Source organism: Tenrec ecaudatus, chromosome 11 (assembly GCF_050624435.1).
Source record: "Tenrec ecaudatus isolate mTenEca1 chromosome 11, mTenEca1.hap1, whole genome shotgun sequence".
NCBI classification, from domain to species: domain Eukaryota; kingdom Metazoa; phylum Chordata; class Mammalia; order Afrosoricida; family Tenrecidae; genus Tenrec; species Tenrec ecaudatus.
In genome coordinates, this window is record NC_134540.1 from 72,005,452 (window position 1) to 72,030,377 (window position 24,926).

At 51.6% G+C, this 24,926-nt stretch overlaps 1 protein-coding gene across 9 annotated transcripts in view; it reads left to right on the top strand.

The window, feature by feature from the left end:
• Positions 1-24,180, top strand: part of INPP4A (inositol polyphosphate-4-phosphatase type I A) — a 133,787-nt gene extending 109,607 nt beyond the window's left edge. For 5 of the 9 annotated variants that reach the window (XM_075563199.1, XM_075563196.1, XM_075563202.1 and 2 more), the window contains 9 exons: positions 817-849; positions 4,412-4,584; positions 5,606-5,729; positions 5,952-6,078; positions 7,182-7,322; positions 8,784-8,881; positions 10,905-11,017; positions 13,707-13,861; positions 21,708-24,180. In XM_075563199.1, coding sequence (XP_075419314.1) covers positions 817-849; positions 4,412-4,584; positions 5,606-5,729; positions 5,952-6,078; positions 7,182-7,322; positions 8,784-8,881; positions 10,905-11,017; positions 13,707-13,861; positions 21,708-21,840 — 1,097 coding nt within the window. In that variant the 3' untranslated portion in view covers positions 21,841-24,180. The remainder of the gene's footprint in view (positions 1-816; positions 850-4,411; positions 4,585-5,605; positions 5,730-5,951; positions 6,079-7,181; positions 7,323-8,783; positions 8,882-10,904; positions 11,018-13,706; positions 13,862-21,707) is intronic. The other 4 variants (XM_075563198.1, XM_075563204.1, XM_075563200.1 and 1 more) reach the window with 1 other exon arrangement.
• Positions 24,181-24,926: the final 746 nt, after the last annotated feature.

Sequence of the window (24,926 nt, forward strand, 5' to 3'; positions counted from 1 at the left end):
GCCCACCCCGCTTCTTGATCATGCAGGTGTAGATGCCCTCTCCACACCTGCACCCGGGGACCCCCACCGCGCCCCCAGGAGGAGATGACCAGCCATGAAAGGCTGCCACAGGGGATCCCCTACAAGGCCTAGCTTCTTTCAGAAAAGCTTCAAGCTTGTTCTGCCTGTTGCTGGAGACCTGAGAACCTCATCTCCATATCCCAAAGACAGGGTTTCTAAAAAAGCACAGAAACATTGAGGCACGAAATGAATTTTTTACTCCAAGTGATTCCTTTTCTGTTACACATTTCTTCCTGGTGGCATACCCAGCTGCCTGTTTCAGAGGGAAATGTGCATCTGAAATGATGACTGCCCCATGAGCAACACCACATTGGCCTTCCCGGGCCCCAGAAGGTTCCCATTTGGCCTTAGCGCTGGATTCTGGGGTGGACGTGTTTGGCATATGGATTTCGGTTTCAGTCATGGGGCTTCAGAGTCTGGTCTCACCAGGGCCCCCGTGCGTCAGGCCAGTGGGCTCTGGCCCGCTGGCCAGTGTCTCTCATCCCCAGTCTGCTTCTAGATGTTGTGAGCCAGCACGGGGCTCTGCCGCGTGCAATGTGATCCACATGCCCGCGGTGTCCCTGGGGCATTCGTCACATTGTGCCGTGTTGGCTCACGCACCCCGAGGGGCATTGCGTGTGGAAGCGTTGGACAGCAGAGCGCCTTCGAGGGGCTCGTGGTCGGAGAAACAGAGCCCCGCCCACTGCCTGCGCAGTTGCTCTCGTGTGAACCGTGTTGCTGCTCCTTAACCATCGTGTCGCCTCCATTTCTGTGCAGATCGCAGCCCCCCTCCTGAAGAGTCCAGCCCAGGTACGTGGCTCCTGCTGAAGGCTCACACCTTCCTTCTTCACGCCCCATAGGGTTTCTTAGTCTAAACCTGCAAAGGCCGCGTGTGCTCCCCAAGCTCGGAAAATCCTCGGGGGAAGCCTTCCTTGTAGGGCAGCGGCTCTCAACTGGTGGGTCTCGGTCGACCCCTTTGGGTCGAACGACCCTTTCACAGGGGTCGCCCGATTCATCACAGTAGCAAAATGACAGTGATGAAATAGCAACGGAAATAATTTTATGGCTGTGGGTCCCCACAGCCTGAGGTGGGGAAGCACTGAGCTCTAGGGAGGTGCTCCAGGGACGGGCTGGGGCTCGCCAGTCTGCTCCTGCCAGCTGTCCGCGGGTCTTCCTTCCTGCTGGCCCAGCTCCATGCCTCGGCTCACTGGAGAGGCCCCAGAACCCAAATTGAATTGGCTCCTCTGATTTTACTGAGGTGCCCATGCCCTCCTATATTGCTTCTAGCCCCTTCACAGTCTCTTTCTCAATGTAATCAGTGTAACGTTGAGCTTTTCGTGGGTCTCCAACTGAGACCCCCTCAATCCTCAGGGTCACCGAGGCCTTGGTAGATCTGCTCATAGTTAACTCTGCCTTCTCCTCCCGACCTGGCCCGCCTCCACTCACAGCCCGGTGTCCTCCGACAGAGCAGGCTTTTTTCTCGGAATGGCAGTGGGGCCGCACCTAGGAGGGAATGGGCTGGTGGCACCAGGCACCTGGACCACAGAAGCCCAGGCATTCTCCATTCCGGCTTGGTTCTCTGAAGTGTGGAGAACTTAGAGTCTGGCAAGTTCATGGGTAGTGTATAGGGGACACCTGGCTTTGTAAGACTATCCTGGTTGTATGTTAATTATATAATCTGTCCTGATGCCAAATGGCACGCACCGGAAGTTCCTCTGGCTTTCCTGTGCACCTGTGTTTACTCCGGCTTAAAATGCACATGCTGGCTCTCTCTCGTTCTGAGTGTGATCCGTGGACTGGCTACCAGCCAGCAGGGCTCACACATTAGCAAGGCAACAAGGAGCTTGCCTGAAACTTGCCCCCTCCATGTGAACAGCTGCATCATTAAGGACATCATGTAGTGGACTCATACACATACATATGTGTGTATACATATATATTATATATATATATAATATATACATGTGTGTGTATATTCTATCACAAGACTTTCTCCACGAAGGAGGCAGTGTCAAACCCTTCACCAATTCCACTACCCCCGCCTCTTCGGTTTCACTAGATCCTGAGTGGACACACTGTTGCCGCTCGTGGGACTCATTTCATTCAGACTGTTTGGTTAAAGGCTCCTCATAGGGCCCCGGAATGGGCTGTGTTCCAACTCTCGCTCTGCCCTCGGCAGACGTGGCCTGACATGATAGAAGGAACGTGGACTTCACAGTCCAGACAGACAGACTGATGGCAGGTTTTATTTTGTGTGTCTCTCAGAATGCACTTAGCTTTCCAGAGCTTGCTGCCTTGCCTGTGCTAAGTCGGTCCCTGTGGAGTAAGCGAGAGAACAGTTCTAAAGGGCTGTAGAAAGGATGGCTGGCACGTGGACTGAGCTCCACAGCCCTTTCCAGGCAGGAGGGCAGGCGCATATGCACGCGCACACCACCACCACCACCACCACCACCAGGGCCACGTGGCTTCTCTAAAACTTCCTAGTGCCTTGACCGGTTTGTTCCTCCCATGTCTAGTCTGTTCCACTCTTTAAAAGGTTAGCACAGCAGAGTCGTCATTCTTCATGAGCTTTGTTGAAAGCTTTGTGTTAACGGGTGTATGAGGAGGACATTCTCAAAGGGTCAGAAGAGATCCTCTGTCCATGATGGCATTCCAAGCCACAGCCGTCTGCCCAGCATGAGACTCGCAGATGCCTTCCTCCCGGAGAAGCCGCACACAGCGGGGCAGCCCCTGCTCCAAGCACATTTGCAGCGGAGAGTGGAACGACTCGCGACTGCTCACTTCCCTACACCTTTTGACTAATGAGACGGAACTGCCACGGGCCGTGATGCGAGTTGCTGATGCCCTTCGTGTGCACTCCAAAGAAACCAACGCATGATCTCAGAGGATTTTGGAGGACGGGGGAGGCGGGGGTGACCGAGGAGGCACTGAGGAGCCAGGGCCCCACTGCTCACATGGTCCACTTCTCCGGCCAGGCTCCTTTGTCACCATGATTTATTTGCTAAGACCTTTCAGCTGGAGACGTTCTAAATTTAAATTTGCTTTTCTTTTTTCCCATGACAAGTCTAAATCCCTGTCCCCATACAGTGTGCCTGCATGTACGGTTAGATTGTTTCTAAATGTTGAACTGCCCTATCGACTTGAAAACTCGCATTCTCCAACCCGGAGTGCAGGGAGATCCCTTTACACCCGTCAGCATTTCTCTAGATGGGGTCGAGCCAAGGGGCAGACCTGCCAGAGGCTTCCCCTGAGAACCGCTCCAAGGGAAAGTCTTAGCAAGTGAATCACGGAGGAAGCAGGGAGTGAAAGGATAATGGAACATTTTTGCCCACCCTTTGAAGCCCCCCACACACAGTTGGAGAGAACAGAGCAGTCACCCTTCCCCGTTTCTCAGATCAGTTGGTGCAAGACAGGCTGCCCCTCTGGTGCCTTGCATGGTTCACGCGATCCCCTGGCCTCCCCTGAGCCCTGCGGTGTTATCTGAGGGAGTCTGGGGTCCACGGCCTCCATCCCAGGAGGATGGATGCTGCCCCAGTTCACTCACTGCCTCTGGCCACGCTTAGTTGTGGGATCACCCAGTGTGGGGACCCAGTGCCCGTGCCTGGCAGGGCTGGTGACTTCCCACAAACAGAGCAGAGGAGGGCATGTCTCCTCTCTTCTAAACTGGTAGAAAGACCCAAAAAAGAGCAACAGCCAAAGATAGCCTTTACCCTGCTTTTCTCCCCTGCGCTTCTATTTTTAAAACGCTGCTTTGGTACAGGGCCAAAGTTTCTTTATATTCTTAACAGGAAACGACGCTAGAAATTGGTGAGGGCATGCGGAGGGCCGGGATGTGGGTGGAGAAAGTGAGCTGCCAAAGGCGGGAACACCAGAGTTTATACTAGAGAAACACGGAATGGCCTTTCTTTAAGAAGTCTGCTTTGAAAATCCTAGCCCACCTGCACAAACAGCTAGAAATGGTGGAGTTGGTTCTTGGGCCAAGAAGGGCTGGGGTCTCAGCATTCCTACCTGGGTGACAAGGGGCAAGATGCTTTTGTGGATGTCTTTCTCTCTCGGTCAGTAGAGGCCTGCTGTGGTAAGGAGCTTGGGTCTTGTCCGGTCACTGACTTGCTGAGGTCTTTCTGTGGTCTCCCTCAAAAGCAGTCTTCAGTACTTAAGCTTGGCCCCGAGGTTTCCCAAGCCTAGTTACAGGGTTGGCTGCACGCAGAGCTTAGTGTCGGTCGTGAGGTCAGAGTGAGGGCCAAGAAGAATCAGAGATGTTAATGAGTGCCGGCGAAGGCTTGACGGTAGTTCTCGGGTGGGTAACGGGTTAACCTTCCAGAACCCAGCTCTTAACCATCCTTTCTAAAACAACTCCTTCCCACGTGCTCAGGAGAATGGAGTGAGGCCTTGTACCCACTGCTGACCACCCTCACGGACTGTGTGGCCATGATGAGTGACAAGGCCAAGAAGGCAATGGTCTTCCTGCTCATGCAGGACAGCGCGCCGACCATAGCCACATCCCTGAGCCTGCAGCATCGCCGAGACGTCGTCTTCTGCCAGACCGTAAGCGCCCAGGGGGCTCCCGGGAGGCCTAGGCTCGTGTGACCTCATAACAAAACAGGCTCTGTTTCCTTGTGCCCTTCGTCACAATTAAAACTAGCTTCCTGTGCCTGTTTCTTCCAAATCTAGTTAACAGAAAAGTCCAGAATTCAATATATAGGGGAGAAATCAATTCTGTCACCGTGTGCTTTGGAGAAAATCCACTTGTACATTTGTTGCTCTTGGAAATGTTTGCAGTGATACAGTGTGCACACGGGCTGGTTCTGCTGGGCGTGGGGGTGGTTCCAGGCCATAGAGGTGATTTTTTTAAAAAAGACCTTTTGCTTTTTCTTACAAGGGAATTTAAAGAGGGAGATATGGATTTCTGCTTCCAGTACAATCTGCTTTCTCATTGATAACACACCAGGGTGCCTTAGTTCTGCTCCTCAGGCAGAACTGTTTGAACGATTTCTAACATCCTCCGGGAAAGGTAGATTTTCAATGGATGTAACCAGTTGAGTTGGAACCAGTCATCTATAAGTCAGGCCAGCAGGCTGGCCCTTGCCATCTGTCCCACCTGCCCTGGGAGACCTGGTACAGCCCACAGAGCATCTCTCGCTGAGAAACCGGTAGAGTGATTATGTTCTCTCGCTCCTCTTCGGCATTGTAATTCCATTTCCATCCAGAGCTACTATGGATCTGTGAGTAGAGACACCCCTTCAATATGGCGAACTGATTCTGGGCTTCCAGAAAGCTCTAGCCAGGGAGTAACCCCAGGCAGGAGGGTCAGAAACAGGGACCAAACCAAGCCCACCTTTGGGAACAGCAGGTAGCAAGCCTGTAATGCTACACTCCCTCCCTAGATGTCGCCAGTCCAAGGCTGTCCCCATGCCTCGGCTTCCCTGAGGGGAAGGAGGTGCTGCTCTGATCTGAGTGCCTGGTGGAAGCAGAGGACTGGTGGACCCACAGCTTTGGGCTTGCACAGACTGCGGTGTGAGAGACGATGCCCCCTTCAACCACGTCCCTCTGTCTCCCTGCCGACTAGCTTACCGCCCTCATCTGTGGCTTCATCATCAAGCTGAGGAACTGCCTGCATGATGACGGGTTCCTGCGGCAGCTCTACACCATCGGGCTGCTGGCCCAGTTTGAGAGCCTGCTGAGCACCTACGGTGAGACCTGCGGGCCTGCGCAACGGCGGAGCGTGTACTCGGGGAAGTGAGCCAGTGGGTGATGAGGCGCAGGGAGGCCACCCTGCCTATCCCATATAGCCACACCTGGGTCCCCTGGGCCCCCACATGCACTGCTGTGGGCGCATCAGGGCTCTGTGGCCCCTCTGGGAGAGGGACAGCCCTTGCTGCGCTGCGTGACAGTCTTCTCTCTCCTGGGCACAGGCGAGGAGCTGGCGATGCTGGAAGACATGAGTCTGGGGATCATGGACTTGAGGAACGTGACCTTCAAAGTCACGCAGGCCACATCCAGCACATCGACTGACATGCTGCCGGTCATCACTGGGAACCGGTAAGCACGATGCTCCCCAACTGCTGCTTTGGTTAATAAATCCTCTCTATTGGGGCCTCTTTCAGCTCTTGTAATGATCCATTCACCCATTTTCACATGTGCTGCCATCATCGTTGACAAAACATTGTCTTTCTACTTGAGCCCGTGGTATCAGCTCCTCTTTTTACCCCCCGCCCGCCCTTGTGAACCCTTGTTCATTTATAAACTGTTATTTTTATATCTTACACCGTCTGCTGTCTCCCTTCACCCACGTTTCTGTTGTCCATCCCCTGGGTGGGGAGGGAGGATTTTATGTCAATCATTGCGATTGGTTCCCCCTTTCTCGCCCCACCTTCCTCCTACCCTCCTGGTATCGCTACTCTCAATGTTGGTCCTGAGAGGTTTATCTGTCATAGATTCCCTGTATTTCCAGCTCTTATCTGTACTCGTGTACATGCTCTGGTCTAGACAATTTGTAAGCTAGAATTGGGATCATGATAGTGGGAGGGGGGAGAAGCAGCATTAAAGAACTAGAGTTGTGTGTTGCATCAGTGCTATACTGCATCCTGGCTGTCTCATTCTTTCTTTGTGACCCTTCTGTGAGGGGATGTCCAGTTGTCTACAGATGGGCTCTGGGTCTCCACTCCAACCCCACTGATTTGAATTGTTATGATTGTTTTTGGTCTTCTGATACCTGATAAGTATCAATTCCATGGACACCTCGTGATCACCCAGGCAGGTGTGCTTCTTCCATGTGGGCTTTGTTGCTTTCCTGCTTGATAATAACCTGTTTACCTTCAAGCCGTTTAGACCCCAGATGTTCTATCGTGTCATAGCCAGGCACCATCAGCTTTCTTCACCACATTAGCCATGTACCTGCTTTGTCTTCGGCGAGCATGTTGGGAAGCTGGATGCTCTCCACTTCTGAGAACCCACCTGGTCGTTCTCACTCACATGTATGACATGCCATGAACATCCGCTTCGTTAAGAATGCTGGTTGCCATCCTTAGACATCAATGGGCTCTCTGGCCAGCAGGAGCTGGTTTTCTGGCCTGCTAAGTGGGTCCCTGGCCCGGCTGCCCTGCTGTACAGCCCCTCTCCTTCCTCTCTCCACGGTTTCACAGTGATGGTTTCAATGTGCGGATCCCGCTGCCGGGCTCGCTGTTTGACTCGCTGCCCCGGGAGATCCAGAGTGGTATGCTGCTGCGGGTGCAGCCTGTCCTCTTCAATGTGGGCATCAACGAGCAGCAGACGCTGGCTGAGAGGTACGTGCCCCCTGCTCTCAGGACAAGCAGCCACTGCGCTGCTGCCAGACGTCGTCCCCTCCTGGTGTTTCTCCGTTCCCCGACTCTGGTGCTGGGGAGGCACAGGTCTGCGTCATGTAGCCTCTGGGCTTGTGGAGAGTCAAGGGAGAGCAGTGAAGGTTTGCAGTGGTGAGGTGAGGGCAGCCAGGCTGTGTGTACCCAGCCCAGAACTTTGCCTTGAGCCTTAATGGCTTGCACCTTTCAAACCTCCCTCCAGAGTGACTTGCTGGCTGGCAGAGGGAAGTCTAGTGTATGTGTGTGTACACATGGGTTGGGCATGTATGTGGGAGAGGAGGGGTGATCTTCTGTCTCTGTGTGCCAAGCACATTTCACTGTACAAGGACACCTCAACACTGGTGTTCCGTGTCCTGGAGCCGCTTCCGACTCGTGGCGACCATGTGTGTGACATACCAGCACGCTGCTGTTTGTCACCACCCTCACCATTGCGGTTGTGAGCCCACGGTGGCAGCCTCGTGGCACCCCTTCTCACCGAGGGTCCTCTGCTGACCCTCTACGTCTTGGCCTGTTGGCTAGTCCAGAGTGCAGGATGTCATGTGGGCCATAAGCATCCCTCACTGATGCTGGGGTGTGAGGGGCCTCCACTGGAGACACAGCAGCATGGCTTGAGGGAGACGCTCCAGAACTTTAGGGGGCATGCACACAAATGTACGTTTTAATTCAGCTTTTCTGCCCATGGGCTGGAAGGATGTGCAGGGACAAGGGGATGAAGAGGTGGTTGGATCGAGGCCAGGTGACTTGGATCAGGGCAGGACGGTGTCCAAGGGACGGAATGCCTTTACGTAGGTGACTGTTGATCCTGGAAAGGCTGAGGCAGGATGGGGTGCACTGAGCAGAAGGGCCGGCTTGGGCAGGTGTTCAGAGAGGTCACTCAGCAGGAAGAGGTGGAGCTGGCCTGGGCATCCGGGTCTTGAGACGTTGCAGCTGCTTTCATAAATAGCCCACTTAGCAGCCGGCGAGTCCATGAGTCACCCTGCAGGCCTTGGCAGGCTCCACTGGGGACAGCGTGGGAAAGAATGAGCCAGTACCCTGTGGACAAGCCAGGGCTGCTCACTGGGTTTCAGACAGGCCCGGCTTCTCACGCCTCACTCCGGCTTTCACCCCCCACCCCCACCCAAGTTGTCTTTGAGAAGGGGGGACAGAGGGGTGGGTAGCAGGGATGTCTTTTCCCAGAGTGCTCCGCTGTGCAGGGCCAGCAGCTTGCAGGGGCGTCTGGTACAGATTACACATGGTCCTGCCAATGAGCGCCCATGTTCCTTGCTCATCTCCAGTGCAGGAGAGCTGCCTTTAAGTTCTAGAAACGGGAAGTGGCCCGGAATTCACCCAAGAGCAGACTGAACACTCAGGAAATGTTTGAAAGAGCAGGTTGTGTGCACTAATGGTGTCCCCGCATCACCTCCCCAGGTTCGGAGATACGTCTCTGCAAGAGATGATTAACGTGGAGAGTCTGGCGCGGCTGACGTCCTACTTTGAGCAGTTCAAGGAAGTTCTGCCCGAAGATTGTAAGTAGCCCTCTGCCTTTCTTTGTGATGTGTCCCCACCCCTGCCCCCAGGAGGCAGCCAGGCCGGTGACGCTGCACCTGTGTGGGGTCCACCCAGACAGGCTGGCTGTTTTCCTCCGGGCCCTTGTCTTCTAACCCATGTCACATGCTGCTCCACCACATACTGTGACCGATGCTGGGTAGGACACCGGGGGAGGGGCTGTCAGAGGCAGGGCCCCAACTTGGCCTGAGTGGCTGGTTTGTGCTGTGTATGTAGGGGGGTAGGGGTGGCTCCCACACACTTCCTGCCAGGGGCTGAGGGCGCTGTGACATTTACTTAGCCACAGATGCGGCGGGGGAGTCTTGGTGGCCCAGGGGTTACAGGTTGGTCTGTGATCTGCAGGGACAGCAGCTTGAAAACACTAGCCACTCCCCCCAGGAGCAAGATGGGGCTGTTTGCTCCTGTAAAGAGCTCCAGTCTGGGAAGCCCACAGGGGCAGTTCTACCCTGTCCTATAGGGTCACATCAGCTCAATGTCAGTTTCTGTTGTGTTTGGAGGTGGGGGGGTGTTGGGGACAAGCAGTCTTGTGCGGTGAGGTAACAGTAGGCAATAGTGGCAGGCACGATTCTAGGCCAGGTTCTCGGAACCTGGGTTAGCAGCCCAGTGGCTGCACAGCCCTGCTTCTTCAGGTGTGAAGTTCTTGTACCCCGTAAGAACAGAGTGAGCGCCCACAGTGATGCCAGAGCGGAGACACAGGCCCTGTCATGGCCGAGCTTCTGGTCCACTAGAGCAGGCAGAGCAGGTGCACAGAGAAGTAGTCTCCTTTCGTGCTGGGGCCAGGAGCCCTGGGGCACAGGGGTGACACACTTGGTTGCTAGCTGAAAGGCTGGCAGTTTGAACCCACCAACAGCAGAAAAGGCCTGGGCCTCTGCGCCTGTGTTTCGGCCTGTGGGGCAGCTCTGCCCTGTCACGCTGGGCTGCCGTCTGAAAAGGGTCTGAGGGCAGTGGGTTTGGTTCGGGTCTATGGTCTCAGTACCTCACGCTAGGCCTCATGCTAGACATGGCCTCAGCCCCTCCCAGAGCTGGACCAGACAGGAACCTGCTGCTGTCGCATTGGTTCTGACTCTTCCCCACTCTGTGTGCTGCAGGCCAACTGTTCGGTGAAGTGTCCCTGGGGCTGTACTCCCGGCAGCCAGGCCTTTCTTCCGCCACACAGCTGGGTGAATTTATGGCACCAGCCTTTTGGTTCATAGCCAGGAACAGGCCACACGCCACCCAGAGGCTTGAACCAGCTGGTGTCCCTGCACCTCTGAGTCGCATGAATGAACTCTAGAGCGGGTTTCCGATGAGGGCAGCTCATGTCTGCTGGGACAATGGGCGGGTGAGGTCGATCTTGGCGCGGGGAGCGGTGAAGCTGCAGTGCTGGGTGCCGCATACTTCACCCACATCCCTGTCCAGGCCTCCAGCATGAGGCAGGAGTTACTTTTCTATCAGAAGGGAAGAGGCAAGCTCAGGGATAGGGCGTGATGAGGTGCAGAGAGAGTGGGTGCAGTTGGGATGGTGACAGCCCTGACCCTTGCTGGAATGGCATGGGGGTCAGGCCCGGGCACCGGCAACTTCAGAAGCTCCCACGGTGATCCTGCTGTGAAGCTTGGGTTGAAATGACGACCTTCAGAGATGAAGAACAGGGCTCCCCGCCCAAGGCCCCAGCTGAATGGCTGAGCAGCGGGTCACGGTGTTCTGTTCTTCAGCAAGGAGATCAAGTGAGACATCGTGATGGGTGCGCCTGCCCCAGGCCTGGTCCGCACACTGTCCATGCATTACCTGGTGACCCTTTTGTCTCTGGTGCGTTTGTTTGGGCGCCAGGCCACCACTCCAGCAGGCCCCTGCCTTCCTTTTTACCCCACACAAAACTTCTCCCTCGGTCGCCCACTGCTGGTTTTCCCATTCCTGTGCAGCAGGTGCCCACTTGCGGGACCCCCTGCGGGCCATGGAGCTGCCTCCAGGCGTGGCACCTACCCCAGGCCCTATCTTCTCTTCCAGGCCTACCTCGGTCTCGGAGCCAGACGTGCCTGCCTGAGTTGCTGCGCTTTCTGGGCCAGAACGTGCACGCCAGGAAGAATAAGAATGTTGACATCCTCTGGCAAGCTGCCGAGGTACTGGCGAGAGGGCGAGGATGTTTGTTTTTGGTGTGCCCACTGCCCAAGTCATAGAGGACCTGCATCTAAGCCGGGGAAGGGGCGCAGATGTCTCCATGGGGACACCGAGAGAGGCTACTGGAAGAGGTTGGGTTCTGAGACTCTGGAAGACTGAAAGCTGTCTTTGAGTTTATCACTTGAGGGCCGCCTGAATTCCGGGGGGTGGGGTGGGGTAGGGTGTGTTTGTGTGTGTGTGTGTGTGTGTGTGTACGTATGTGTACTGATGAGATCAGTAATTGCTTAAAGCAACAAATCCAAACACAAACAGAGAACATCCCGAACCTTTCAGCTGTCCATGCAGGAAACCGGACATAAACCCTGCAGCGTGCTCCACTGCTCTCCTGGGTGTCGTCTGGTCACCCTGCTTCCCTCTCTGCCAGCCGGAGTCTTGGCAGAGTGCGTGGAAGGACACCGAAACGGGTGGCCGCTGCTCTGGTCTTGAAGCTTCGAAGATAACCGGCGGTCCTGGTGTCCGCTAGCTGTGCAAAAGTTCTTGGGGAAGAGAATTAAGAGATGCTAGGGTTTTCCTCCACACTAATAGAGTACGTCCCCTGGGGCACTGAATAGTCAGGGTAGGGACAGTTGCCACCTTCAGAAGCCTACACGATCCCCAGCCGCCATGCTGCTGGCTCCAGATCTCAGCAGCCCCCCAGAAGCCAGAGCTGAACCTTGTCCCGTGGGGCTCTGTCCATGTCCAGTTTTCAGAGACTGGCCACCAGGCCTTTCTGCTGAGGCTTCGTTTGGTTTGCACTGTTCTGGCACCCTACAGTGGGTACCAGGTCAAACTCCCTGCCTGCTGAGTCTTTAGAGAATCACAGGAAGAGCTTGTCATTAGGTGCCACCGAAGTTGGTTCCAACCCACACTGACCCTACGCACAACGGAAGGAAACATGGCCCAGTCCTGCGCCATCCTCACAACTGTTCCTGCGCTTGAGCCCACGATGCCACCACAGTGTTGGGTCATCTCATTGAGGGCCTTCCTCTCTTTCGTTGCCCTCCACTTTACCAAACACGGTGTCCTCCAGGGACTGGTCTTTCCTGACGACAGGTCCAAAGTCTTGCCATCCTTGCATTTAAGGAACATGCTGGCCGTACTTCTTCCAAGCTAGATTGTCTGTCTTTTGGGCACTCCGTGGTACTGTCAATATTCTTTGCCAGAACAATTCCAAAGCATCGATCCTGCTTTGCAGCTTCATGCCCGTTTAAACCTTCATAGACATTTCTTCTTCTTCAATGTTGCAGCTCTGCTGTCTTGACTTTGCTCGAGTACTTCCCTTTCAGATGTTTTCTTGAATGACTGCAAGTGGGAGTTCAAGTCCCTCTCTTGAGACTGGCCAGCCGTGCGGTCTCAGCCACCTCCTCGCCCCAGATGGCTGCCCACTTCCCTGCCTGGCCCTGAGGAGAGGGCAAGTCAGGCGGACACACGCAGACCTCTGTGGCCCCCAGGGCCAGGAACCGGAAGGGGCTGGCTGCGGGTGTCACAGAGCTGAGAAGCATTAAGTTTGTGAAGGGGGCTCCTGACACCTCGCTGTCTTTGGTATCAGGAGAGTGTGTGTCTCACACCGAGCCTCATCCTCAGTAGCAAAGCGCCTCCGCTGGCGGAGCTGCTTCACAGCCGAGCTCGGGTGCCAGCACCTTTCACCATGAAGCTGCTTTTCCGGCGTGCCCTTTTCACGGGTGCCGCTGCTGCATCCTTTTTGCTTGGTTAAAGCTTTAAATTAACCCCGTTCTCCTCTCCCTTCAAGTGCCCAGCTGGTAAGACTTTCTACTCATGCAGGGCATGGGCTGAGACCCCACTGGCCGAGGCTGCCCATTCTGTCACTGAATTACAGCGGAGCACATCTTGAAGCGCCCAGTGACAGAAAAGCTCACCTTTCAAACACCATCTAGGTTCTGTGGCCTCGTTCTGCATTGCTTGTTCAGGCCAGAGCCAATAGGGTGTGGAGTGCGGTGCTGCTCTGCAGGCAGAGGACCCCTCCTCGGTCCCTTGCTGGTGTTTTCCTGGGGCTGTGGAAGCAAAGTCACCATGACGTGGGATAGCCTGCACAGAGATGACACTGAGTCCCGGGCCCTCTGGGTGACTTCACACAGGGCAAACCTGTCGGGTGTCCCTCGCCCCAGGACACAGCAAGGCCAGCGGTGGCACCACAGTGAGCCTGGAGCTCCTTTAAGTGCACACAGCCAGCCTTAGGGAACCAGGGTCACAGACACATGCACTGCTGTTTTCTGTTGCTAAGAGATAGGAAGGAGCCCTGGTAACAGAGTGGTTATGAGTTCGGCTGCCAACTGCGAGGACAGCAGTTCGAAACTAACAGCCACTCCAAGGGAAAAAGACGAGGCTTTGCATGCCCATGAAGAGTTGCAATCTCAGAAACCCAAAGGGGCAGATCTACCCTGCCCAATAGTCACTGAGTTGGAACTGACTCGATGGCCTTGAGTTTTTGAGTCTAGGTGATAAGAAACCATTTATTACAGAGACAGTTGGCCATTCTCTGTAGCCACGTTCAAAATGCAGCCCCGGATGCCCCTTCATTTGCTGCCACCCGTGCTGTCTGGACACGGAGCTGGGGACAGAGGGGCAGCACAGGGCGCCGAGCCCACTGTGGGCCTTTCTCCCTCCCACCAACACGGTGCCTCCCTGTTGTAGATCTGTCGCCGCCTTAACGGGGTCCGGTTCACCAGCTGCAAGAGTGCCAAGGACCGCACGGCCATGTCGGTGACGCTGGAGCAGTGCCTGATCCTGCAGCACGAGCACGGCATGGCCCCGCAGGTCTTCACGCAGGCCCTGGAGTGCATGCGCAGGTGAGTCCGCCGCCCGCTGCCCCGCCCCTGCCCCCGCCCCCACCCCTTGTGTAAACTGCAGATGAGCCGCTGCTCCTGGCACGTCACGGCGCCCCCGGACGTCCATTCTTACTTGCTAGCTTGACTTCAGCAAATTGGCCAGTGTGTACAAAGCCCCATGATTGGCACTATCAAATTGTAGCTCTGCTCTCTTTTAAATCAAGGGAGAAAGACAAACAAGCGTTCTCAGTCTTTACGACGGCCATGCCAGCATAGGTGTCAGGAAGCCAAAAAAGGGACTTTAGCTCAGTTCCCGAGGGCTGGCCCTGTGGACGCCGTCTGGTCCTGGGTGTGACCCCGGCCATAGCTGATCCCTGCCCACACCAGGCATGTATGTTCCTGGCTGATGCAGAACTCGCGCCTGCAGGTTGCACTTGTTGTCCCGCTTCTCCTAGCCGTGGACACAGTTGCTTTTCTGAGCAAAGTGTCAAAATGAGTGTTTTATGGTAACAGCAGCCAGTCCCCGCCCGCCTTCCCACCTGTCAGTGTTGCCATGGCGACCTCACCCTAATGACGTTCTGATTCTGAGGCAGCAGGTGTGTTTGCAGCTCCAACCCGAAACTAAAACTCTGTTTACTGTTGACCAATGCCTTGTTCCAAGCACTGCTGGGAAGCGTCCACCTCACATACCAAAAGAAAGGATAAGAAGGCTGGTTTGCCCGTCTCCTTCAATGTAGTCCACCAATGCTGTCAGTCTCGTTTCCAACGGTCACTTCTACGGAATGTTCTGTGCCATTTGTCCTCTCACCAAATTCTCTGGAGTGTTCGATTCTCTTATCCTTTCTGTATGTTTCGCTGCTTTGACCTTCTCACATCCTTGCACACAGCAACAGCTACATGCAAGCCGCTGCCTCTTGATTGTCACGCAGTAAGCCTGGACTCAAGTGGGTTCCCCGCCCCTGTTCACGCTTGAGGCCACTGACTTAGGTCCTGAAAGAGAACTCACCTCCCTCCCTTACCTTTAGCCTCAGGGATGCCTGTCCTCTTAGCTCAGTGTGAGAACCCTCTTCAAAGGAAGTTCAGAGAGCCCTGTGCCAGTCCTATTCAAAATCACCTGAGTAAAGACTTGTCCTCCGAGGGCCTTGGTGTACCTCAGGCTCAGGTGTGGGCCTGGCTTCTTTGCCAAGCGGTTCTGGTGGTGGGAATCAGCAGAGGTGACAATGCCAGGCTCGGGCGGCCTCAGACCCTGAGGTATCAGCCAACAAGGGTTGTGGGAGGGCTCCTCTTGTGAACAACCATCTCAGGTTGTGACCTCAGCGAATATTCGGTCTGGAAGTGACATGCACAGTCATCTTTTGCAAGCTAGCGTGTCCCCTCCTGACCCAGTCTCGTGTAGCCACGATGACCCAGCAGACTGCCCTAGCCAGGAAAGCTGACGATGTCCTTCAGGCATGGAACGTGGCCCCTGTCAGAATGCTGCCCATCTCCCAGGCTTCAGAGCTCCTCAGGGGAGACTCAGCCCTGGGAAGGCACCTGGACCTGGGACTGTGTCACTTGGGTGGGTATGGATAGAGGGCTTGATTCCAGCTCTATCTCAGCATGTTTCCTCTGTGGCCCCATGGCAGGGAAACTCCAACATTCCAGTTGCGACTACACTTTTGTTCCCTTGGTTGGATCCCATCCTTGGGGCTGTAAATAAGTGATGTACAAAGTTGGAGGCATAGTAGCTCATGGCCTCCCACGCCGGAGCCCGAACCCAGACGAGAATTGTGAAGACTCTGCATCTGGTTGAAGCTTAAGGTAAACAGTCGTCACTCATGTGGCGAATCGAGAGGCAGCGTGGCCACAATCATTGGCACCCCCCACCCCCAGGCATCTGTGAGAAGGTCAAACAACCCCCACTCCCTCCCCCCAATGGTTCTTCATGTTCAGCTTGCTTTCCAGAGACCCATGTCTTTGCAGCATGCGAGCATGGCAGGGCGCATGGAGTTGTGCTTGGCCAACTGAGAGAGAGTGAACATGGAAAACCATTTATTCAACCTACATGTGTTTGTTTTCAGTAGACTACAGTATTTTTTCTTATTTTCACTTCTCTTTCTCTCTTTTTTCTTTCCTTGTAACTGTTTTGGTATTCCTTCCACATCCCTTTCTGCATCTCATCTTTTCTTTCTGTTGTGGCTTCATTCCATTTTTTTTTTAATCTTACTTTTTGGATTCACCTCCTATTTTTGCTCCACACCTTTTGGTAAAAATCCATCGCATGTTTTTCTGTTATTTTTTTCTTTGTTTGTTTTCCTACCCTTCTTTTTTCATTTCCTTTCTCCTGAACTTTCTCCTTTTCACAGCATTGGAACACGGGAGGTAGTCACCCAGAAGAACTTGAGCGGCCTGGTGCCCATCCGAGACTTAAGACTAGATCCCAGCCTCCTCTGTTCCATTCCTTTACTCGCTCTCAGCCCCAATTTACTGATTGTGTGGCTTTTCCTGAGCATAGCATACCTGGTGGCCAAATTGCGTTGCAAATGAATGGCATTATGAAAAAATTAATAATCAGTTACAAGGAAAAAAAGTCCCAGAATATTGTCTAGCCACCGTGGACAGAAGGAATGTGTCAAAGCGTGATCTGCCAAGAATATTTCATGCCTTACAGTTTGATGTTTTGTTGTTCGGAACTGTAAATACCCGGCCAAATTATTTCACCAAGAGGATGCGTTCATATAAATCCTGTAGCATTTTCAGTGCTTGTAACATGTTCCCCATTACTGCATAATTATGCTGGCCTGGAGATACAATACTTGTATCGACCCTCTGACCTTCTGATGTAAAAAGTATTTACTACCTGTATATTTCACATGCCCTGTTTCCAGAGAAAGGGATTCTGTCTGGAGGAATTTGTATATTGGATAATGTCCTTTCAATGTACTGCTAACCTTTTTCCTTTCCTTTCCAAACAAAGTGAGAAGCAAAAGAGCTGCTTTATAACTGCCTCATCTAGATAACCCTATCCAGTAGGACAGGTCCTTTCTGCTTTCATCTCAAAGCGGAGTTCCCCTAATTACAGTAGCAAACCATTTGCAGAATTCTGACAGGCCCTAGCATCCCTTCAGTTTGGGATGACACAGAACTGCCAGTACGATCGTGGAGAAGACAGGCGCACCAAGCCAGTACATTGCATGCAGCCTTAGATTCACTTTTTTTTAATGCTTAAGGATCGCAAAACTGATTCCAGGAATTGACGCATAGTCACAAAAAGCTGTTCAGTTTACATACTGATTTTCATGGAAATAGCATTTTCCATTGAAAAATTGCTTCATTAGTTCCAGATTCAAGATCAGAAGCGTTTTTCCCTGTTACTGATCAAAGATGGCTAGTAATGACAAAATTGTAGAAATGTTTACCAAAACACGGTCTGAATTTTTTTTTTCAGTCTGAATTTTATAGGTGGTTGTGCAGATAGCACTTTGAGTGATAAGGGCCACTTTGTTTTCTTCTGTTATTCTCAACTCTAAGATGGCTGGGCTCCCAAATCAGGATGTAACCTTAGCATTCACTTAGAACACAAGGCTAATTGTGTACCTATGAAGGTAACAATAAATCAGGAGCAAGTTCTACAGACCCCATGGAAGTACTAGTACTATGTGGTTTCTCTGTTGTTCAATTCAAATTAGTGGTGCTGCTGTTTTCTACCTCCAACTGGTTCCTCTACACACAGCATTTTATGGAAGTGGATTTCTTTTCACCAGTCTAGAAAAATGGGGTGATGTTCAAGTATCTACTTTTCCCAGAAATTTACACTTAGGCAATGCACACAAGCCCAGTCTACTACAAACTCTTACTTTGCCAGTCTCATTCTATGCCATCAGAACTTACTCCAGGGCACGCCTAGGTTCCAGGAATCAACCATAGAAACAGTGAATGACCAACACCTCACTCATTCTGAACCAGTGTTTCCCAGTGTGGGAGATACCAACCCCTAGGGGGCGCTAGAATGATCCTGGAGGGCTGAAAGCAGATACCTACACTATATCTTGGTTTATGGGCTACCAGACAGAGGCTTTTAATTACTGAGTAATTTTTTTTAAGAGGGCAGTAGGCCAAATAAATTTGGAGACCTATCGTCTAAATTCTATAACGGGAAGACTATCTTCATCACATACTGGCTTACCCTTCCCTAGAAGCCCCTCTGGAGCATGGCAGGCTCCCAGGACAGGAGTTCCTGGCAGCATCATGCCTGCAGGTGAATTCACTCTTCTCACTAGTGCAGTGTGCCCACTGTCTTTCCCAGAGTAAACGAAGTAGCTGCTCTGTGGTGCAGCCCCTGGCATTCTTCCTCGCCAAATGCCAACTAGTGGGTGTTTTAAGTTACTGCAACATGACAGTAGTCACCAGACCAGAGGTCAGAAAACTTTTGAGATGGAAGAGCCAATCCTGCCCCACAACAATTAAAAAATTCGAGAGCCATAAATATGTTTTTACAAACAAATGGAATCACCATTTTCTGAGTAATATCCTTTAAGTTTTCAGCTTTACTTCTTCAGAAACACAAGTATGTACTGAAACGACCGCAAGTGGCTCGAGAGCCGCAGTTTGCCAGCCCTGCTCTAGATGCTCTCGATTCAATCTGTGACACTCTCAAAGGTGTGTTCACGATGGCCATCCTCCCAGGTGAGGTGCACCCTTGGGCTCTCCCAGACCATTCTGTTTTCATTAATTGCAAATGGGAGAGGAGATTCCTCATGCACTTCCATTCCACAGCCTCATGGCCCCTCCCCGGGTGCCACGGGGCCCGGCAGTCACTCTTTCTGGGTGCCAAGGAGGAGTGTGGCTGGGCAGCCTTTCTGACCACAAGGTCTTGCCTTTGCCATTTCCCCGGGGCCAAGGTGGTTCTGTGGCACTCTCTCCAGTCTCCACCCAGAGGGCCGTGGCTTCTAGCAAAGCCTCTCCGTGTGGCCTCAGAAAGCCCCCTGCTTGATTCTATGGCTGTCAGGTGCTGACCACACCTTCGTGTCCCTGTGGGGACTGGGCTGGAAGAGAGAGAATGTAAGGTTCTTTGTCTCTAGGCTCCAGGGGCTGGGTTAAAAAGTTCCAGGGCTTCTAAGTATCCAGTCAAGGAAGACAACTAGAAAGGACATCATGAGCAACTCAGGCAGGGCCGATCTGAGAGGAACCAGGCAGAAGGCTGTGAGAGGCTGTTTTAGAATAAATGAGAAAAGAAGCCGAATGTGCTCTCCCTGTATGCTGGCTTGCCATGTCACTAAGGCCTTTTCCTCATGAAGCCAGGCCAGACACACAGCTAAAATCATTTCTGCATGAGTGAGGGGCAGGCAAAGGAAACCAAGGTCGCGATGGCTTGAGAAAGCAGTCAGCAGTCCTTCCTTGTGATGGTCTTCAAGTTGCTTCCAAGGTAACAGCAGTATTGCTGGTGGCTGCCAACTCTAGATATTCAAGATGAAATCATCTTTCTCAGTTGAGATGACCTAATAGGCTGTGAAATTGTCGTGTCAATGAGCACGACTGACAGTCACTATTTGCTCCTCTGGCTTGGCTTGAGCATGACAGGAGAGGTGGCCTGCGCTCCTGTGCCTCAGGTGGAATCACTGAGGCTTCTGACCCCTATGAGCAGGCAAGATCCAACACAGAAGAGCCCCACAGCAAAGGAAAAAGCCAGAGATCTCCCTAAAATTGTGATTTGGAGGTTTCCACTCCAATTTTTCTTATAAAAAATGGATGTCCTTGAAAAGAAAGATCTGATAACAGAAATAGCCCAGCCTCTTTGCGATAGTCAAATCCCTAAAATCTAACCCAGATCTTCTCACCCTTTGCTATTATTGATTCTGAAACGTAGGCAGCCACTGTGACCTGTGTCAGTCTTGGGACAGAAGGTGGGTCTCCACAGCAAGAAATACTCGTTGCCACAGGCCTGCTTCTCCTCCTCATCACACTTTATCCCAGGGCTGAGGGCAAACTTGCTTCACCACACAGACACCCCCCCCCCCCAAAGATAGTGTCTGTACACAGTTGGCCAGGGCAATCAGACATACAACTTCAAACAAAGGGTAGATCTTTGAGGGGAGAGGAAATGCACTTTGATTAAAAGAATTGAAATGGAAGTAGAATCTCAATGACGGTATAATTCATGAAATTGAAAATATTCAGCCAGAACCAACAGCTTCTTTCTTAAGCATGTTAAAAGAAGCTAGGTAGTAGAATTCACAAATTACTCTTCGTTGTTCTTTAGGAGGTTAGCACTTAGCTGCAAATGATGGTGGCTTTGAGAAGTTCATACATTTCTGTATCACTAGAGAAACCATATCAGAAATAGTCCATTCATGTAAAAGTTCCCAAAGATTAAATGAGATAAGCTGCATATAGGAACCTATAGTTTTTGTTGTAGAGGGCCCCCGAAGTACTTAGCTCAGGTGACTCACACCTGGCTGAAAGCTTGGGGCAGGTAACAAGACAGCATATCCCAGCTCCTGAATGAGTTACTAATAAGCAGATGGACACTTTTATGAATGACCGTGAGCTTTTCTTTTGGGTAAAATTACTGTCGTATCAAAAATATTTTACATACTCTTGATGAGATTTTTCACTTTTACTTGAAAAAGACGTGAACAATTGCCGAAATTTTTTTTAAATGAACACCTGACAAAGTTCTTCATACAATTTAAAAAGAAAATCTTTTTAAAAAAAATCAGTTTCTTCATAACTGTAAATTTTACATCTCACAAAAGGGGATTTTGTAATAAATTTGATAATGAGTTGATTTCATTGCTAATCTTAGAATATATCACAGCTCTGGTGGCGTAGTGATCACACATTGATTGGGCTGCTAATGGCAAGGTCAATAGTTCAAAACTGCTGTGGGAGAAAGGAGGCACTCTACTCCCGAAAAGTTTTAGTCTGGGAAGCCTACAAGGGCAGTTTTACCCTGTCCCATAGGGTCGCCCTGAGTCGGAACAGACTGTGGCAGTGAGGGTTTTTGAGAAGGCACGTAGTTGAAAATGGCTGTTGCCTGTTGGGGTCATGCCTGCAACCAGAACAGTTTCCAGAGTGCTGCCCTGACCCGCATTAAGAATTCGAGGCCTGCCTGCTTGCTGGTCCCTCCTCATGGGTCAGCAGCACTGGTGTTGGCCCTGGGTTACCATGGCAGCCCTCCATCTAATGCATTGGGGACATGCTTGTGGTGGGGCCCTTTGGGGCTGGCGCCTGTGGGCTCTTGCTGAGTCACCGGTGTGGGAAATGTACTCCCCAGAACCACCCATCCTGTCCTCAGGACGCCAGCACAGGCCACTGGGCAGAAGGGGCTGCTCCCCTGGGCTGCTGTGCACCTGGAGCAGTGCCCCTCAGTGGAGAGGACGTGGTAGCACAGCCTCCTTGGCCAACAAGGAAAAGCAGCATCTCGAATTTGATGTGACCGCAGCTGTTGCTAACATAGGAAAATGCGACCTCTTTAGAAGCTTGGTAAGAGTAGCGGTGTCTTTGTTCCCATGGGACTTGCTGCATCCCAGAGCCTTTGAGCGCTTGTTAGAGCTGTCAGATAATGGCATTCCCCAGCTACACGAAACCACTCACTCAGTGTGTGCTTCCACCTCGAGACTGTGCTGCTTTTGGAAATGCAAAAACCAAAACCACCGCCACCCATACAGCATGCGTCCATCTCTGTGCTGCTTCCTTCGGCCACGCTCCGGAACCTCCATCTTCCCTGTGCTTCGTTCCTTGTCAAGGAGCCTGGCACCCATTTAGATTAATCGACCTTTTTCTTTTTGTAATGCTATGAAAATAACCAATTCATTTCATCTTAGTTTTAAGTCTTTTTTTTTCTTTTTTTCCTGCTGTCATTTCTTGTGCTTGTTTTTTTCCCCAGTGAGGGTTGTCGGAGAGAAAATACAATGAAGAATGTTGGAAGTCGCAAATATGCGTTTAATTCCCTGCAGCTGAAGGCTTTCCCCAAGCATTACAGGCCTCCCGAAGGGACTTACGGCAAAGTTGAAACATGAACACCCGGTGTCCTCTCATTAGCTGTTACATAAGCAATGTGGGTACCCTACCCTCTAGTGTCATAGACGAATTCTTCAAGACGACCTGAAGGATTGGTTTATATTCTTGTGTTTTTAAACAATATTTCACTAAAGAGTCTATGGAGCATGGTTGGTTTTTGTTTTTTTCCCCCCTCTCCCCCACCATTGGAATCAATAGGAGGTAATGTTTGGCTCAATAGTTTGGATAGTAAGGAGTGATTTAAATAGCCTTCAGCTATAACTACAGATACCACCGAGTTACCTATAGGAATCAAGCTAGGTATGTCTGAAATGCTAGAAGACTTAAAAATGCCCATTTAGGCAGCTGCTCCCATAACATTTTTGTACAGAGGGACTCAGAATTCATTAAAGCATTCTCTTACAATCTACTTTTTAAACACCTGAACGTAAAACCGTAAACGAGCTCCCGTTGTGGGGAGTGAGGGCAACACACTGTCACAGTGAGAGCAAGCGGCTCTAAGGAAGTATCCCGAAGTAAGAGGTTGGCGTGCTGGTGTAGGTCCTCCTGAGATAGCTACCAGCCAGTCCACACAACTGGAGCCACCCTTCTGTCCCTCATGAGTTCCACACTCTTCAGAGCATCTGCTGGTGTCCCCTCAGCCAGCGCAGTAAGGCCATTTTGTGCTCGCCTCCTGTTCCCGTGAGCATCGCCCTGTCTCGTTGCCACCACGTCCTTGGACATGTTCCCCTTACTTCTCTGGACGCTGAGTCATTTCAACCCGTGACCTCAGGCCTGCGCGATGCCTCTCAGCCAGCACTCAGTGGGGAACACATGCACGGACGGTGAGGCCTAAACATCCACAGAACTTCACATTCTTCTGTGGGATTTCCAGTGATTTCCTAAAAGACAACACAATCACCCTCGAATGTCTGTTGAATGTGTCTTGTTTTCAGGTTGGCAGTAACTGTCACTCTTGTTCTGTGACATGATTGTTGAGAAAGTTGAAATTTTCTCGTGAGATTTTGAAAGGGATTTATGGACCATAAAACTTAGGATTTATATATAAAATCCCATCGTCTTTAATAAGATGATGTTATTTGCACATAGCAGAGTCCTCCTCCCCCACCCCCTTTAGTTTATATCAATTCTGTATGATTATGTTTACATCTTTCTTAAAAGGCTATAAAAGAAATGTGTGATGTTGAGCAATGAGCACCCTAATTATGTATGAACTCCTCGAAAGTCTTATGTCTAAAGTTCTAGACCATATTACTTGGGCTTTTTTAGAATTGATGCCTTGCAATGTGTAAGACTTGGGTCTGGGGACGCTAACGCATAGGCAGGGCCACCTTGGCAGGGATCCATAAGGGGCATGCGCAGAAAAGGGGTCCCTTACCACACAGCAGGCACTGTGCAAACAAAGCAGGCTGCTTTCTGGCACCTGCTGGGAGGGAAGTCCCGGGGCAGGGAGCAGGGGAGGCATATGAGCTGGTGTGGAAGACACAATTCAGGCCCCTCCTCAGAGCCGGGTCCTGGTGGAGGGCAGACGCGGTGTGCCCGCTAGGCCCTCGGCAGATGGCAGCTGCTCGTATCAGTCTCCACTCAGAGGGAGCAGTTAAAGTTTGTGGTCAGTATGGCTGACTTAGCCTTTACCTCACCATCTTTAAGTTGTAATTGTGCTAGTATGTCTCCTTTTTCATTCTTACCATCACTACCGTTAAATTTAATCTTTTAAAAAATGAATACCCACATTCCCTCCAGAATTACTGTTATTGTTTGAAAAGCATTGACTATCTGTAGGGAGATCAAGGGGAAAACAGCAAATACGGAGTCACTGGTGAACAGCTGTGCAGGCGGCACCCTTCCCGTGGATCATTTACTCCGTTTGTGCTCTGCATTCTGGATCACCACAAAACACAGAGAACATCCATCGGGCGTCAGAGTGGTCTGGGACGTGCCCCTCAGGTGGGAGCATCTGCTGTCGGCTGCACAGGGAAGCCAATCTTCCAACGACTGCCTATTAGAGGTTCTGAGGTTCTGCATAAGACACCCACCCCCTATTTAAAAGGAAACGTTGACAGGTAAAAATCCAGGAATGTGACGCGGATCCAGGAGGTGTCCACAGCACAGTTGCCTGCGGTTTCCTTGTAAAAGTGAAAACATTGTATAATAATACAACCCTGCCCTAATACAATTGTACTTGCCAAGCTTAGTGCATTAAACACCTTTTTATTTATTTCGGGCAGTATTAACATATATAAACATATAGTTCCTGTTTTATATATTCTTAGCTCACTCAAAGCTATGTATGCTGTAAATGTGCTAGTCTTTAGAATGGCAAATAATAAATAACTGACAAGAACATCCAATGTGATCTTGCCTGATTCATTCTGCCAAGGGTGGATGGCCAGACCTCCTCTGTGCTGACCTGGACACTGAGTGCTCCTTTGCATTTGTCTGTAAGCAAAAGGTCAAAACAGGCCTCTGCATTCTAAGTTTGTTCCCAGGAACAAGCCATGTGTGGGGGTGGGATACAAGTGGTGCTAAGATCAAGGACTTCAGCCACTGGCGACTCAGGACCTAATCCAGTGCTGCTGCTCCAGTGTCCGCGAGCTGCTTGGTGTCTTTAGTTGCTATTCCTCGAATACCGGGTGTGGAGAAGGGCATACCCACAACGGTCAGGCTCCGTGGTGGTAAGAGTTCATTGAATGCTAGCGGCCATCACTACCATAGCCTGCTCAGAAATGCAGATGGCGCCCTCACCAGGCTGCCTAGCCAATCCCCTATGTGGCTCGCTGAAATGGAGGCCCGTGCATGGTTCCACTGATTGTCACAGCCAGGGCTGCGTCCTGCTCCATCGCACCTCCTTCTTTGCACAGGTGCCTTAGATCAATTTCTGGCAGTGGAACTGGGTAATGAATGGATCGTTGGTTTTTTGATATTACCAAAGCTCTCCCCAGAGACCTAAGCTGCCACCAGGGCAGCAGTGCCTTTCCCCTTGATTCTCGGCAACCCCAAGGAGCAGGTCATCAGTGCTGCCTGCATTCAACAGTCGCTACATGTTTCATTTCACCTCACTTACTGCGATCGCTTCACTGTAACA